At 38.9% G+C, this 13,512-nt stretch overlaps 2 protein-coding genes across 3 annotated transcripts; both read right to left on the bottom strand.

The window, feature by feature from the left end:
* Window positions 1-5,257: 5,257 nt before the first annotated feature.
* Window positions 5,258-5,922, bottom strand: LOC124402136 (hydroxyacyl-thioester dehydratase type 2, mitochondrial-like). The gene has a single exon (XM_046874878.1). The coding sequence runs from the start codon at window positions 5,920-5,922 to the stop codon at window positions 5,410-5,412; it is 513 nt and encodes a 170-aa protein (XP_046730834.1). The 3' UTR covers window positions 5,258-5,409.
* Window positions 5,923-5,926: 4 nt separating this feature from the next.
* rpp14 (ribonuclease P/MRP 14 subunit) lies at window positions 5,927-13,414 on the bottom strand. 2 transcript variants are annotated; one of them, XM_046874882.1, is made up of 6 exons: window positions 13,297-13,414; window positions 9,164-9,260; window positions 8,760-8,844; window positions 8,524-8,600; window positions 8,092-8,170; window positions 5,927-5,992 (listed from the first exon to the last, which is right to left on the bottom strand). In XM_046874882.1, exons 2-6 carry the CDS (start codon window positions 9,238-9,240, stop codon window positions 5,936-5,938), a joined length of 375 nt encoding a protein of 124 aa, XP_046730838.1. In that variant the 5' UTR covers window positions 9,241-9,260; window positions 13,297-13,414; the 3' UTR covers window positions 5,927-5,935. The 2 variants fall into 2 exon arrangements, with proteins under 2 accessions (XP_046730838.1, XP_046730837.1); XM_046874881.1 differs by having other exon boundaries at window positions 9,164-9,257; window positions 13,297-13,399.
* Window positions 13,415-13,512: the final 98 nt, after the last annotated feature.

Genomic DNA, 13,512 nt, shown 5'->3' with positions numbered 1-13,512 from the left:
TTATGTGGTTGAATAAGTCTGCACGAGGCAATGACGTCGTATTCTGAACGCTTACTATTACTTTCTTAGCGGAAAAGTTGGAAACATGCAGTCATACAACGGGAATGATGTTCAATATGTGTCTGGTGACGTCACACACGGTTATCAACCTCTTTTGTTTGGTTAATTGCTATGGTAACAAACCTATAGGAGGTTATTGGTGTCCCCCTGGTGTTTGTCTATAATAGTAATAAATCACATTACTAACTAAATTCTTAATGCACTGTTTAATCTGCTGTGGCTGATGTATGAGTTTCACCTCCCAAAGTTCAATAAAATGATTGTTCTGATCTCTCATGCTCCTTGTCAGTGTCTGATCTCCAGTAGTGATAAACCGATCGGCAGAACAAAGCCCTGAAGCCACAAACGCACAGAACAGTGAAGCTAACAACATATTGTTGTGTTTCATCATATATTATTGAATACTCATACGTTTAGACGTGTGTGTGGTTAGTTTAGGTGTGTAGACATGTGCCAAAGCAAATATGCGGATCACGAATCAGAGTTATTGTGATTTGTGGTGAGATTAGCGAGCAGGTTGAGAAGAGCCTGGAGAGGTGGAGATATGCGCTGGAGAGAAGGGGAATGAAAGTCAGTAGGAGTAAGACAGAGTACATGTGTGTGAATGAGAGGGAGGGCAGTGGAGTGATGCGGTTGCAGGGAGAAGAGGTGGAGAAGGTGGAGGAGTTCAGGTACCTGGGGTCAACAGTGCAAAGTAATGGAGAGTGTGTTAGAGAAGTGAAGAAAAAAGTGCAGGCAGGGTGGGGTGGGTGGAGAAGAGTGATAGCAGGAGTGATTTGTGATAGAAGAGTATCTGTGAGAGTGAAAGGGAAAGTTTATAGGACTGTGGTGAGACCTGCGATATTGTATGGTTTAGAGACAGTGTCATTGAGTAAAAGACAGGAGGTGGAGCTGGAGGTAGCAGAGCTGAAGATGTTGAGGTTTAAGTTGGGAGTGACGATGATGGACAGAATTAGAAATGAGTTTATTAGACGGACAGTGCATGTAGGACGTTTTGGAGACAAATGGAGGGAGGCGAGATTGAGATGGTTTGGACATGTGCAGAGGAGGGACATAAGGTATAATGGTAGGAGAAGGCTGAGGATGGAGCCACCAGGAAGGAGGAAAAGAGGAAGACCAAGGAGGAGGTTTATGGATGTGGTGAAGGAAGACATGCAGGTAGTTGGTTTGAAAGAGGCAGATGTAGAGGACAGGGGGGTATGGAGATGGATGATCCGCTTTGGCAACCCCTAATGGAAGCAGCCGAAAGAAGAAGAAAAAGAAGAAGAAGAAGAAGTGTAGCCATGTTGTGTGTGAGAGAGAGAGTCCTGCTCTATCTAAGTCTATCTAAGCTCTATATAAGTCCTGTGTGTGGTCACAAATAAACAATAAGGTTCAATACAATGCTGGATTACGTGCCTTTTTCAATCTAATTCATATTAAATTTTAATTCCTCAAGTGTTGTTGGTTTTAAATAACAGTAGAGATCTTCGAGTTGTTAATCAGTTTCCAGCCTTCACTGCTGTAATCCAAGCATCATGTGTTTTACTTTTCAGAAATGCAAACACTTTTAATTTCCAACAGCAATTTAGGTCCTGGTTCGAGAGAGCATAAACAGCATGGTCCCAGTTTTTATTTTGACATTTTTAATTGCAAGAATAAATATGCAACATATTCCCGGGAACAGGTGGAATAGAACCCATGTGTGGTTTATTAGACAGTTCAAGAACCTAATCCAGGATAAGTCAATAAACAGGCAGGAGTTTGATACGCAATATAATTAGTCAGCGAAACAAACAACTCGACAAAACACAGAACCGAAAGAGTTCCTGGTTCCTTGGAGTACCTGGAGTTGTTCAGAATTCGGGTGAAGGTTCCCTCTGGTGGAGCTGAGGGAGAACTGCAGCAGGAACTGTTACAGAATCCATCCTCCCCCCACCTCTAGACGGCCGGATGTGGGGAGCAGCTTAATCAGGATTGTTACTGTGGAAGTCCTTTGTTAGTGAAAGGTCCAGAATATCCTCCCAGTTTACCCAACACTGCTCCTCCAGTCTGTACGCCTCCTAGTTCGCAAGGTATTGGAGTCGACTTCCCCGTCTACATGGCTGTAAGATGGACGGTACTATATAATTTCACATTGGACACATTGGAATGAGGTGAGGTTGGTAGAGGAGTGGGTCAGGGAGTTCTGAGCATATCCTGCCCACACCAAGTACTCACTCCAGCGGTGGTGTTCCCTATTCCAGTAGATCCTAAAGAAGCAACCCAGTTCTTGGTTTCCTCGCTCAGCCTATGCTTTTTCGCATGCGGGTGGTATCCAGATGTAAGGCTGACCTGAATCCCCAACATATCACAAAACGCTTTCCAAACCTGTGAAGTAGATTGGGTAGATCCGCAATGTCCTCTGGCAGTTACATTGGTAACCCCTGCTATGGTAAGAATTTGCAGGCCTTGTAGAAGCGGTCAACAGCGACCAACACGGAAGTGTAACCTTAAGAATTGGGGAGGTCCGTCACAAAGTTGATGGCGATGTGTGACCAAGGCCGTTGTGGTGTTGGGAGTGGTTCTAGGACGCCTTGGTAATTGGCGTAGGGTGCATACTTGGGCACACATGATGCATGTTTCAATGTATTTCTTTATGTCTGTCTTAAGAGATGGCTACCAAAAGGTGTTCCAAACCAGGCTGATGCACACAATGTAGCAGTCGGCTTAGCACTAGGTGTACATGTTGGACATGTAGGAGTTCAGGAGATGCCGAAATATTTCATTCATGAAAGCCTGAAACACCGCTTGAGCATTAGTGAGGCCATACAGCATTACCCGGTATTTGAAGTGTGTGTGAAAGGCTGTTTTCCACTCATCTCCTTCCTTAATCCATATTAGAGTGTATGCGCTTTGGAGGTCGGTTTTGGTAAAGTAAGGGGCCTCTCTGAGTTGTTCAAGTGCAAAGGGCACTAATGGGAGTGGGTAGGGGTAACTAACTGTGGTTGCATTCAGCCCGTGGTAGTCGATGCACAGCCTTAACCACCCATCCTTTTTCTCTACAAAGAAAAATCCTGAAGCTGCATGAGATGTAGAGGGGAGGATGAATCCTGCCTTCATAGCCTTAGTTTAGAGTGCTGACAAGGGTTAAATACGGCAGCATGGAGAACCCATATTAGGAAAGAGTTCTATTCTGTTCTATTCAAATTCATTGGGGCATGTGGGGGAAAGTGACATGGCTCGTTTCTTGTAGAATGCGCCCTCCAGATCATGGTACGCCCTGGGAATGGTGAGATAAGATATACCTTTATTCGGTGATTGGCATTGTGGACTCTGGGCTCTCTAGTGAGGTTGCGGGGCAGGGCCAGGGTAGAGTACTGTTCCGGGCAGTGGTTTATGCACTTTTGGAACCATTGTAGCAGCTCCCTACATTCACATGAGATCCCAGGGTAATAAGCCTGTAGCCAAAGTCGCAGAAGTTGTCCCGAAACATCCAGTCCTCCGGCCGGATACAAACACATTTTCGTTTTGCTTAGTGAAATAAGTGTAGAAGCCCCTTATCTGTTCATCACTGTCCCAGGCTGCATAAGCCCATTCTAAGGCTTTCCCGGTTAGCAGTGTTAGTAGAAGTGGCATTTCCCAGAGTCTTGTGTTATAGGTCTCTGTTTGATGAGCAAAATAGATTGCTATGACAAAATAGTGGTCTGCTGAACCATCAAACTTTTTAGGAAGTCCCATGGTAGGGGTCGTGGTCCACTGGCCGGCATAGCCTGCAGAACTTGTAGGACGTGTGTATTAGCAGTCTGGTGTACCTTTAGCTGTGCTTGGTATGCCGCTCTCTTTGAGAATTTACGAGGCTTTGTAGTCTATGGATCTCCACTGGCTGATGGTTATGGTTAGTGTTATTTTCACAATGTTACATACGGTGCTTATCGCCTTTAACGCACAATAAAATACAACCCAGATCCACTTTTTTGCTGTTTTTCACGTTTATGTTTACGTAAATTAATAGGCACTGTCAGATACTAGTTTTAACTCTTTTTGAGCCATACAACTGGACTTATTCACCTTCAAATCCTCATTCATGGAAAAAAATTAGGCTAAACTTCAATACATTTCAGTCATGAATATCTAATTAGCAAGATCATCAACCAGAATTTGTCTCTTAACTATATGTACTGTGCAAAGCTTTAAACCCTCAGTTAGCTTTAGAGAAATGTGGATGTTAGAAATATATGTATAATGCCATATTACCTCACACAAAGTGTGATGGTATTTGTGAAAGTATACATAAGCCACCATACGGCATGACAACCATTACACATAAATCTGCGATGTGGAATGATTCTACAGTAGAAGTCACTCAATAGTACAAGTATAGCAGTTTAGCTAATTGCACTGTTTTAAGTAATTGAACAAATGCTTGGAAATTTATTTGTTTATTAAATGCTTGGTAGCCTCATTAGTGATCAAGATAAATGTATATATTTATATATTTCTCTAAAGCTGCTTTGTGACTGTTGAAGGTGATCTAGGTGATAACACAGTGGGGTTTGCTTTTATAGAAACACAAGCCCTTCCACATTATTTCAATGGTTTGCAGATTATAAATATCTTTAGTACTTAATGAGTATTAAACATTATAACCAACTAAAAATGGTTAAAATCACCAGAATTCATGGAGACATTAAATACAGGTACCGGCTAACAGTTATCTTACAGCAGCTACGAACAAGCATTCTCACACCAGACACTATTTTTTTTGGGTCAGTCAACAGATATTATTGCAAATTTACATACAAAAACAATCAAAAACAAAAAAACCTTGCAGCTCGTCTTGTTACCAAGAAAATGTAAAAGCTCAAGCTACTCTATCTTGAAGACTTTTCTGTGGCACCAAACACTGTTACCAATAATGCCACATAGAAACAGAAGGCTCTAGCCATAAATGTTGATAAACATCTTTCTATAGAAAAGGCCACCATCAACAATGATACGTTTTTTTCTATTTACAAATCGATATAAAAATATTTTAGATTATGACGGTGACTGTCACTGTGTCAGTTGTTTCTATGCAAATGCTAACATATGCAATAAATGTGGTACATAGCAACTGTTAGCTATACATCTTCCCTACTCGTTAGCTACATTAGCTTTAAAACTGCAATACAAATAGAAAACAAACTCCAGGCACCTAACAAGACCATGTTGTTAAAAAACACTGGAAGACTGGACAAATCATTAACATTTTTATTTATGGCAGAATTCTTCCTTTATAACGGAACAATTTTATGCAGTTTGTGCCATGTTACAAAACAACTCTTTTTGAGAACAAGAGAAATGTTCTACAAATAAATGAAAAATATTTCATAATAAGTTGCGTAATAGCTATGCCCCCTGCATGTCCTCTGGAATCATCACCATCACCTCCCCCTCCATTACCACTTTGTCTCGGACAGAACAGGAAACGGAAATAAAAGCAAATGACATTTTGATCTTCTTGACCTCTGCCTCGGCCACCACCTCCTCCCCAATAAACAAAGGTGCCGGGAAGCGAATTTCCTGGTAGAGAAACACGCTGCCTCTGCCGGGCATTTTAGTCCCCAAAACTGCTGAGATAAGACCATTAATCAGCACACCATGAACAATGGGAGCTTCAAAAGAGGTCTTTTTGGTAAACTCAGGGTCAAGGTGGAGCGGGTTTGTGTCTCCCGTCAGCTCAGCAAAAAGTGCGACGTCTCTTGCGCTGAAAACTCTCGTCAGCGAGGCTCGGTCTCCAACATGAAGCATTCTGAAAGAGCTCGATTGTGGGATGAGGGGCTTCGACATCCCAAATACAGCTGCGCTCAGAACATGGCGCACACTTTTTCCAGACAGGGTTCTTCTGAGAACGAAGGCCATTTTCACATGCGAACTAGTACAGCTCCATCTCACGACTGTTTCCTGATAAAGCTAACAAGAATGGCGAGACCTAGAAAAACAGAGGGGGAAAAAAAGTGGTGAAACTTTTGATTACAAGATCCCTTAGTTAGTTGACTCATAAATGGAAGCACGATTCCTTCCGCTAAGATGCAAAGCCGTTGTTCTCAGATGAAGCAAAAGAAGAATGGACTCTGTGCTTGTCCTAGTAATAAAAGAATGCCCTGACCTCTAAAACTAAATTTTTGTTACAATTTTAACACATGGGCAGCTCATGTAAAACAGACACTCAAGACCCTACACAAAACTGATGGAGATTTATTTTACATGATGAATTATTTTACCAAAACAAGAAAAAGTAGATATGCTCATACATAACACCAGCAATGCCAAGTAACTCTCTACCTGCCCTCTTGAGCTGTGACAAGTCTGATCACATGATTTAAATTAATGTATAACCAACTTTTATGGGGAAGAAGAAAAAAATCTACCATCATGGAGTATTAACATGAACGTATTTCCATATTACAGTTGGTTTTCACTAAAATCCCAAGCATTAAAACCTTCTAAAAATCTATTTTGCATATTATAGCACAATATATAAATATCTTCAAAACTACTAAATATTTTTGGATGCAAGGACATAGTTTTGGAGTTGCAATTCATGAAAAAAGAGGTTAATAGAAATTCTCTGTGAATTTGATCTCCTGCAGAAAGACAACATATGCATTTTAAAGGATATTATAGAAACAAAAACCTGATTAATAAGGATGTAATGCTTTAAAGAAGCCATCTACTGTTCTATTGTATGTTCCTGTCACGAGTCACTTGGAAACCGGGCCTTAGCAGTAAAGTAAATTCATTCACTAGCAGGCAAAGTATGTGCGCGTGTATTTTTGCATGGGAGCAAAAACAGAAGGAATCACGCTCACAAAAGGTATATACTGTCAAATATCACCACAGTGTCACAAGCATGTGACTGAAAAATGACCCATTATACAAATGTGTTTCATGGGTCACCATGTATATAATATTTTGCGCTGAATCATCCCTTTTTCAGAAACGCTCTTTACTGCCATCTGCTGTTACATGAATGCTCCATTAAATGGTAAATAGTGATATAGCTGATGACTACACACAGAGCCGACTATGATGAGACCTACACTCAGGCCCCTCTGTTACCATCACATTAAAACTGGGTAGGATGCTCTTTTGCTCCCAGAACTAGCTTTTGGAAACATTGCTTAGAGTTTCTTACAGGTGCGCACTTTCTCCTGGCAAGTTTCATATATTTTTTTAATACGCACAAAACGAGAATGAAAACATGCGTACGCCGCGTTTATTAATGAGACCCCTGGACAGATAAACACAGAAGATGCTGCAGAATAGAAAATGGAGGAACAAAGAAAACGGCAACGGCTGAGGAGAAGATTCATCCTCTTGTATATTTAGTATTGCACTTTTATTGCTCTTTTAATAATCGACGGACTAAATTATAAAATATTTGATTACTAAAATAATCAATAGCTGCAGCCATAGCATGATGACTGAAACAAATGATTTTCTAATTGCATATTTATATTGTGTTTTTATTGTATTTTATATAAAAAGTTTCAGCCTGTTCCAGCCTGTACATATTTGTGCAAGTTAAATGCTTTTTAATATTTACAGTGCATGTACTGTTGAGCGTTATTCCCTTGAATGCAGGCTTTAATAATATTATAATATAAACTCAAAAAAGGTTGAATCGCTAATTTAATATAAATGATATTACTATTATAAAAACCCAATTACAAAGTAAAATATAGTACTATGAATGTTTACACAAGAACCATACGAATATACTTCTTTTAAACTTTCTTTCGGCTTCTCCCATTAGGGGTTGCCACAGCGGATCATCCGCATGTTTGATTTGGCACGTTTTTACGCTGGATGCCCTTCCTAACGAAACCCTCCCCATTTATCCGGAGGTTGGGACCGGCACTAAGAGTGGCTGGGGTTGGTTCCCTGACCGGGGATCGAACTTTTACATACATTTATATACTTTAAACTACAACAGCAGCTGATTAAAAAAAAACAAAAAACTATGGCTTATATAATTAGGAATTATCCAATATCTCAGTTATGTCCAATATCTAATAACAAACTTACCTGTGAGACTCTAAAAGCACACGGTTCATTTTCATATGTTCCAATCAGTGTCAGTGCGCTCCACAATTTCACCAGACCCCTGGCAGACCATAAAAAGCAAAAAAACAAAACGAGGAAAAAAAATTAACCACGGTATACATCAGGCATGTGTTATTTAATATACCATAACCTTAGCCTAAACCGCTAAATACTCTTCTAATGAACACTTCCCCTAGCGTTCCTTTGGTAGCAGTTGTGTAGCAGTGTCAATGTAGTTGACTATAAATGATATGTTGCACACATATGCACTTATTTTATTAAAATTGTACTTGAATGCTAAAATACACTATAAATAATCAGCCAGGAAAATTTAACAATACAGATTTAAACAATATTTATATTTAAAGCTTATCGAATTTAGTTTTAAAGTTTACACAAAAAGTTGTAGTGTACCTGTTATATACACGCAGTATGGCTGATAATGTGCTTTTATCAAACGTCAGCAAATCGAACGGTAAAGCAGCTCCAACCTACCACATAAAACAAAATCAGCACGATAAACACTTATTCGTCAATTCAACAGTGATAATTTTTTTTTTTTTTAAATAAATAAATAAAAAAAAGCCACGTGAAAACAATAACTACAATATATAAAGACTATTTTAAAGGTGAAATTGGAGAGTTCTTACCTCTCCGTACAGGTCTTTGACTCCAGAGACTATCAGCTGCTTAAACTGTTCTGGACTCAGGGTTTTGCTCTGTTTTTCACAAACTCTGTGCAGGAATGAAAAAACAACACATGAGATCAGGCTTTACACTACAGAAACTATATAAGATGATGTAAAAATCCCAAATGGCTTGTATTTGCTTTATATTGTTCCCTACATAGGCATATAATGACTAGTTATACAGCCATACCATGGAACTTTTTCATTTTAGGTCACACATAATGCTTGTGTTGTTTTTATATAATAATATTGTCTAACAATATTCTTTATTTAAACGAAAATCAATAAAATCATGTTCCTTTGCTGCAAACATGGAACGTGTCCGTTTCACCGACCGTTATTGTTGAGAAAAGCTTTTCACTTACAGGTTGATTTTCATGTAGTGGTACTCCGATATGTTCTTGTAAACAACTCGCTCATAAGATGCAGGTTTCTCCTCCATAACGCCTGATCCCCACACTGCTAGAGATAAAAACCTATTTCAATTCATGCCATTTTTCTTACCCAAATCAACACGTGCAAATAGACAAATTTATAATTGCACTGGTTGAGCATGAAGGAGTAAAAACAACAACTAATTGAATTAAGTAATAATAATACAGGTGCAGCTTAATAAATTAAAATATCATTAAAAAGCTGATTTAGTAATTCAATACAAAAAGTGAAACTCAGATTCATCACACACAGACTGATATATTTCAAGTGCTTATTTCTTTTAATTTGAATAATTATGGCTTACAGCTAATGAAAACCCAAAATTTAGTATCTCAGAACATATAATATTGTGAAAAAGTTATATATTGGAGACTCGTGGTGTCACACTCTAATCAGCTCATTAAATCCAAACACCTGCAAAGGTTTCCTGAACCTTTAAATGGTGTCTCAGTCTGGTTCAGGCTACACAATCATGGAGGAAGACTGCTGACTTGACAGTTGTCCAGAAGACGATCATTGACACATCCATCTACCAGGAAGCTTTAGAGCACTTCATGCTTCCCTCTGCTGACCAGCACATGGAGGGTAAGACACAAAATGTCATCACTAAAGAAGCTGCTGTTCACAGAGTGCTGTATCCAAGCACATTAATGGAAAACTGAATGGAAGGAAAAAAAATATGGTAGAAAAAGTTAAACGAAGCTCATTCAAGAATTTGGGAAGATTCACAAAGAGTGGACTGCAGCTGGAGTCAGTGCTTCAAGAGCAACCACACACAGACGTATCCATGGGCTACAACTGACTCATTCCTTGTGTCAAGCCACTCCTGATCCAGAGACAATGTCAGAGGTGTCTTACCTGGGCAAAGGACAAAAGGACTGGACTGTTACTCAGTGGTCCAAAGTGTTCTTTTCAGATGAAAGGAAATAATTTTGCGTTTCATTTGGAAATCAAGGTCCCAGAGTCTGGAAGAAGACTGGAGAGGCACAGAATCCAAAGTTGCTTGAGGTCGAGTGTAAAGTTTGCACAGTCAGTGGTGGTTTGGGGAGTCATGTCATCTGCTGGTGTTGGTCCACTGTGTTTTAAGTCCAAAGTCAGCACATCCGTCTACCATGAAGTTTTAGAGGACTTCATGCTTCTCTCTGCTGACCAGCTTCATGGAGATGCTGATTTTATTTTCCAGCAGGATTTGGCACCTGCCCACTGCCAAAAGCACCAAACGATGGTTAAATGAGCATGGTGTTGGTGTGTTTGACCAGCAAACTCTCCATACCTGAACCCCATAGAGAATCTATGAGGTATTGTCAAGAGGAAAATGAGAAACAAGAAACCAAAAAATGCAAATGAGCTGAAGGCCATCGTGAAACAAACCCGGGCTTTCACACCACCTCAGCAGTGCCACAGACTGATCACCTCCATGCCACGCCGATTTGAGGCAGTAATTAAAGCAAAAGGAGCCCCTAGCAAGTATTAAGTACATTTACTGTAAATGAACATACTTTCCAGAAGACCAACAATTCACTAAAAATGTTTTTTGATTGGTCTTATAAAGCATTCTTGAGATAGTGAATTGGTGGGTTTTTGTTCACTGTGAGACAAAATCAACAAAATTAAAAGAAAACACTATTTGAAATAGATCAGTCTGTGTGTGATTAATCTTTAGAATATACCAGTTTCACTTTCTGTATTGAATTAGTCAAATAAATCAACTTTTTAATGATATTCTAATTTATTGAGATGCACCTGTATAAAATTAATTTATTGCAGACATTATACAATATGACAGTTCAAAGAAATAGAGAGCAAAAACCTTGAGGCAACACCACAAAATTGTTGGACAATTTGACAAGGAAGAAACACAATCTTTAAAACCTGAATTAACTTTTACCAGAGTATTGGAAATGCCAAAGTGTGGCAGGAGAAAGGATCTGTTAACAGTGGTGGACAGTAATTAAGTAAATGCAATTTGTTACTATACAACGGTATGAAAAAGTGAATAAGTCGTCGCTGTGCTTTGGGGGTAATTTTGGTTGGCTGGCCACTCCTGGGAAGGTTCTCCACTGCTCTATCGTTTTGCCATTTGTAAATAATGGCGCTCACTGAGGTTCCTCGAAGGGTACTTTCTTTCACTTTTCGTTTTGGTGCGTCTCAAACTACAGCATGAAACATTATTTACATTAAGATGAGTTCATATTCACTTTGTCTGCCCCTATAGATAAATGTAGGATGTGCTGCTTGTTGCTTTGCTGCTGCCTTCTCACTTCTTAATTATTTTTTTAACCTATTTACAGTTGGATCTCTTGCCTGTAGCTTTCTTTCTGCATACTCTCAATTTCAAGTCATTACTCTGTACAAACACTTCTTACATTATAGTAAGTACTGCTTTTTCTGACCTCACAGTACTACAAGTTCTCAGTGTTGAAAAACTTTGACAACATAAAATGATTGGACAATTTCACAAAGAAATAAAAAGATGAAACACAAAAGCTCTAAATGTAATTAACCTGATGGAAATGCCAAAGTGTGGAGGCAGAAAGGATCTGTTAATGATCCAAAACACTTGGGCTCATTGGTCAAGCTTTAGAAATGGCTTTATAACCTTTTCCAGACTGACAGATCTCAATGACTTTCTCTCATTTGTTTCTGAACTTCTGATCTCAGCATGATGTCTAGCATTTGAGGATCTTTTGGTCTACTTCACTTTGTCAGGCAGGTCCTATTCTAGAGATTTCTTGATTGTGAACAGGTGTGGCAGTAATCAGGCCTGGATGTGGCTAGATAAATTGAACTCAGGTGTGATAAACCATAATTTTAACAACTTTTTCCACACAGGGGAATGTAGTTTTGGATTTTGTTTTCCCTCGATAATAAAAACCTTCATTTAAAATCTGCATGTTGTGTTTACTTGTGTTATCTTTGACTAATATTTAAATTAGTTTGATGATCTGAAAACATTAAAGTGTGACAACCATGCAAAACAAATACATTTTTTACACCACTGTACTTAACACTGAGCAGCATTTCATCTCCCAAAGAGAAGATTATGGAGAAACTCATCTAAAACAAACAACCGAAAGGAGCTTGAGCACACATCTGGAACAGCATCACAAAAGAAGGTGGCAACGGTTAGGTGATTTTAGTGACACTGGCTTTATGCAAATATCGCAAGCAAAGACCAATTATTACGTGTTATATACTTTAAATCTGTTTCTATACCTTTGCTAGAAAAGGGTACTCAATCACCAAAGGTCACCTGATCTAGGTTGTTTTACATGTCTAGGTCTAAATATGAGGAAATGCATGACATTTTAATCCATCTTCTCATATTCATCTTCTGATCTTAAACCTAAATCTATTCAGAGCATTAAAAGATAGTATTGAGTTTATCGATCCAATACTTTTGGAGAGAACATGTCTCTACTCAACCTTTCTATAGGTTCTGTATTGTTTTAAGATTTATAATCACACTCTTGATGTCACCCAAATGAGAATAGGTTCCCCTTTTGAGTCTGGTTCCTCTCAAGGTTTCTTCCTCATAACATCTAAGGGAGTTTTTCCTTGCTACAGTCGCCATGGCTGCTCATCAGGAATAAATACACACCATTCACCTTCACTGTTGTGAAAAGCTCTATAGAAATAAACTTGATTGTTCAATACTACATTACTCTACATTTTTAGGTTGTGATCAAATTTTAGGAGGACAAAATTTATGATCATGACGACTCATGAAACAATTGATGTATCCTGTGTAGGCAAATCACTACAAGCTTAGATAAACAAATAGAATAATAAAAAAATTGAATAATCGTATCAGGTTTAGCAATTAAGTACAAAACTATAAGCAATGAACACAAATCCTTGTCACATACACACGTGTATGTTTACCAATATCATAAACATTTCACTGCATGTCGTACACTGTAATGTGATGTGATCAAAACTACCACAAAGTCCATGTTTACTGGCATAGGCTTTATAATATTTGCCACGTTTACGCAAAAAAAAAAAAAATGTATGCATAAGCAATCTGGAAAATTATACAATCATCATTTCCGATAGCTACCTTGAAGGTGTCCGCGTTCAGCATGCGCAACACCATGCGGCCATTGTGCTATGCATTTGAGTGGTGCAGTGCACCCACGGGCTTCGTGGCTGCGCTCAGAAAACGCAGTCGAATGCGACTTCCGTAGAAAACAAACAAACTGTTCATAATAATTATTTGATATTATTAAAAACGAAATTTTGTGTAGTTAATCAAGAAATGTGGTCATGCATGAAA

The sequence above is a fragment of the Silurus meridionalis genome, chromosome 19, assembly GCF_014805685.1.
Source record: "Silurus meridionalis isolate SWU-2019-XX chromosome 19, ASM1480568v1, whole genome shotgun sequence".
Classification (NCBI taxonomy): Eukaryota; Metazoa; Chordata; class Actinopteri; order Siluriformes; family Siluridae; genus Silurus; species Silurus meridionalis.
The sequence above is the reverse complement of the archived record's forward strand: the minus strand, read 5'-3'. Positions and strand labels throughout refer to the sequence as shown.

Excerpts from the sequence above, each read along its gene's own strand:
- LOC124402136 (XM_046874878.1), bottom strand. The coding sequence starts at position 5,922 with ATGGCCTTCGTTCTCAGAAGAACCCTGTCTGGAAAAAGTGTGCGCCAT.
- rpp14 (XM_046874882.1), bottom strand. The coding sequence starts at position 9,240 with ATGGAGGAGAAACCTGCATCTTATGAGCGAGTTGTTTACAAGAACATA. Across the intron at positions 8,845-9,163 it reads CACTACATGAAAATCAACCT|AGTTTGTGAAAAACAGAGCA; the intron begins GTAAGTGAAAAG and ends ATTCCTGCACAG. Across the intron at positions 5,993-8,091 it reads GTGCTTTTAGAGTCTCACAG|GTCTCGCCATTCTTGTTAGC; the intron begins GTAAGTTTGTTA and ends CTGTTTTTCTAG.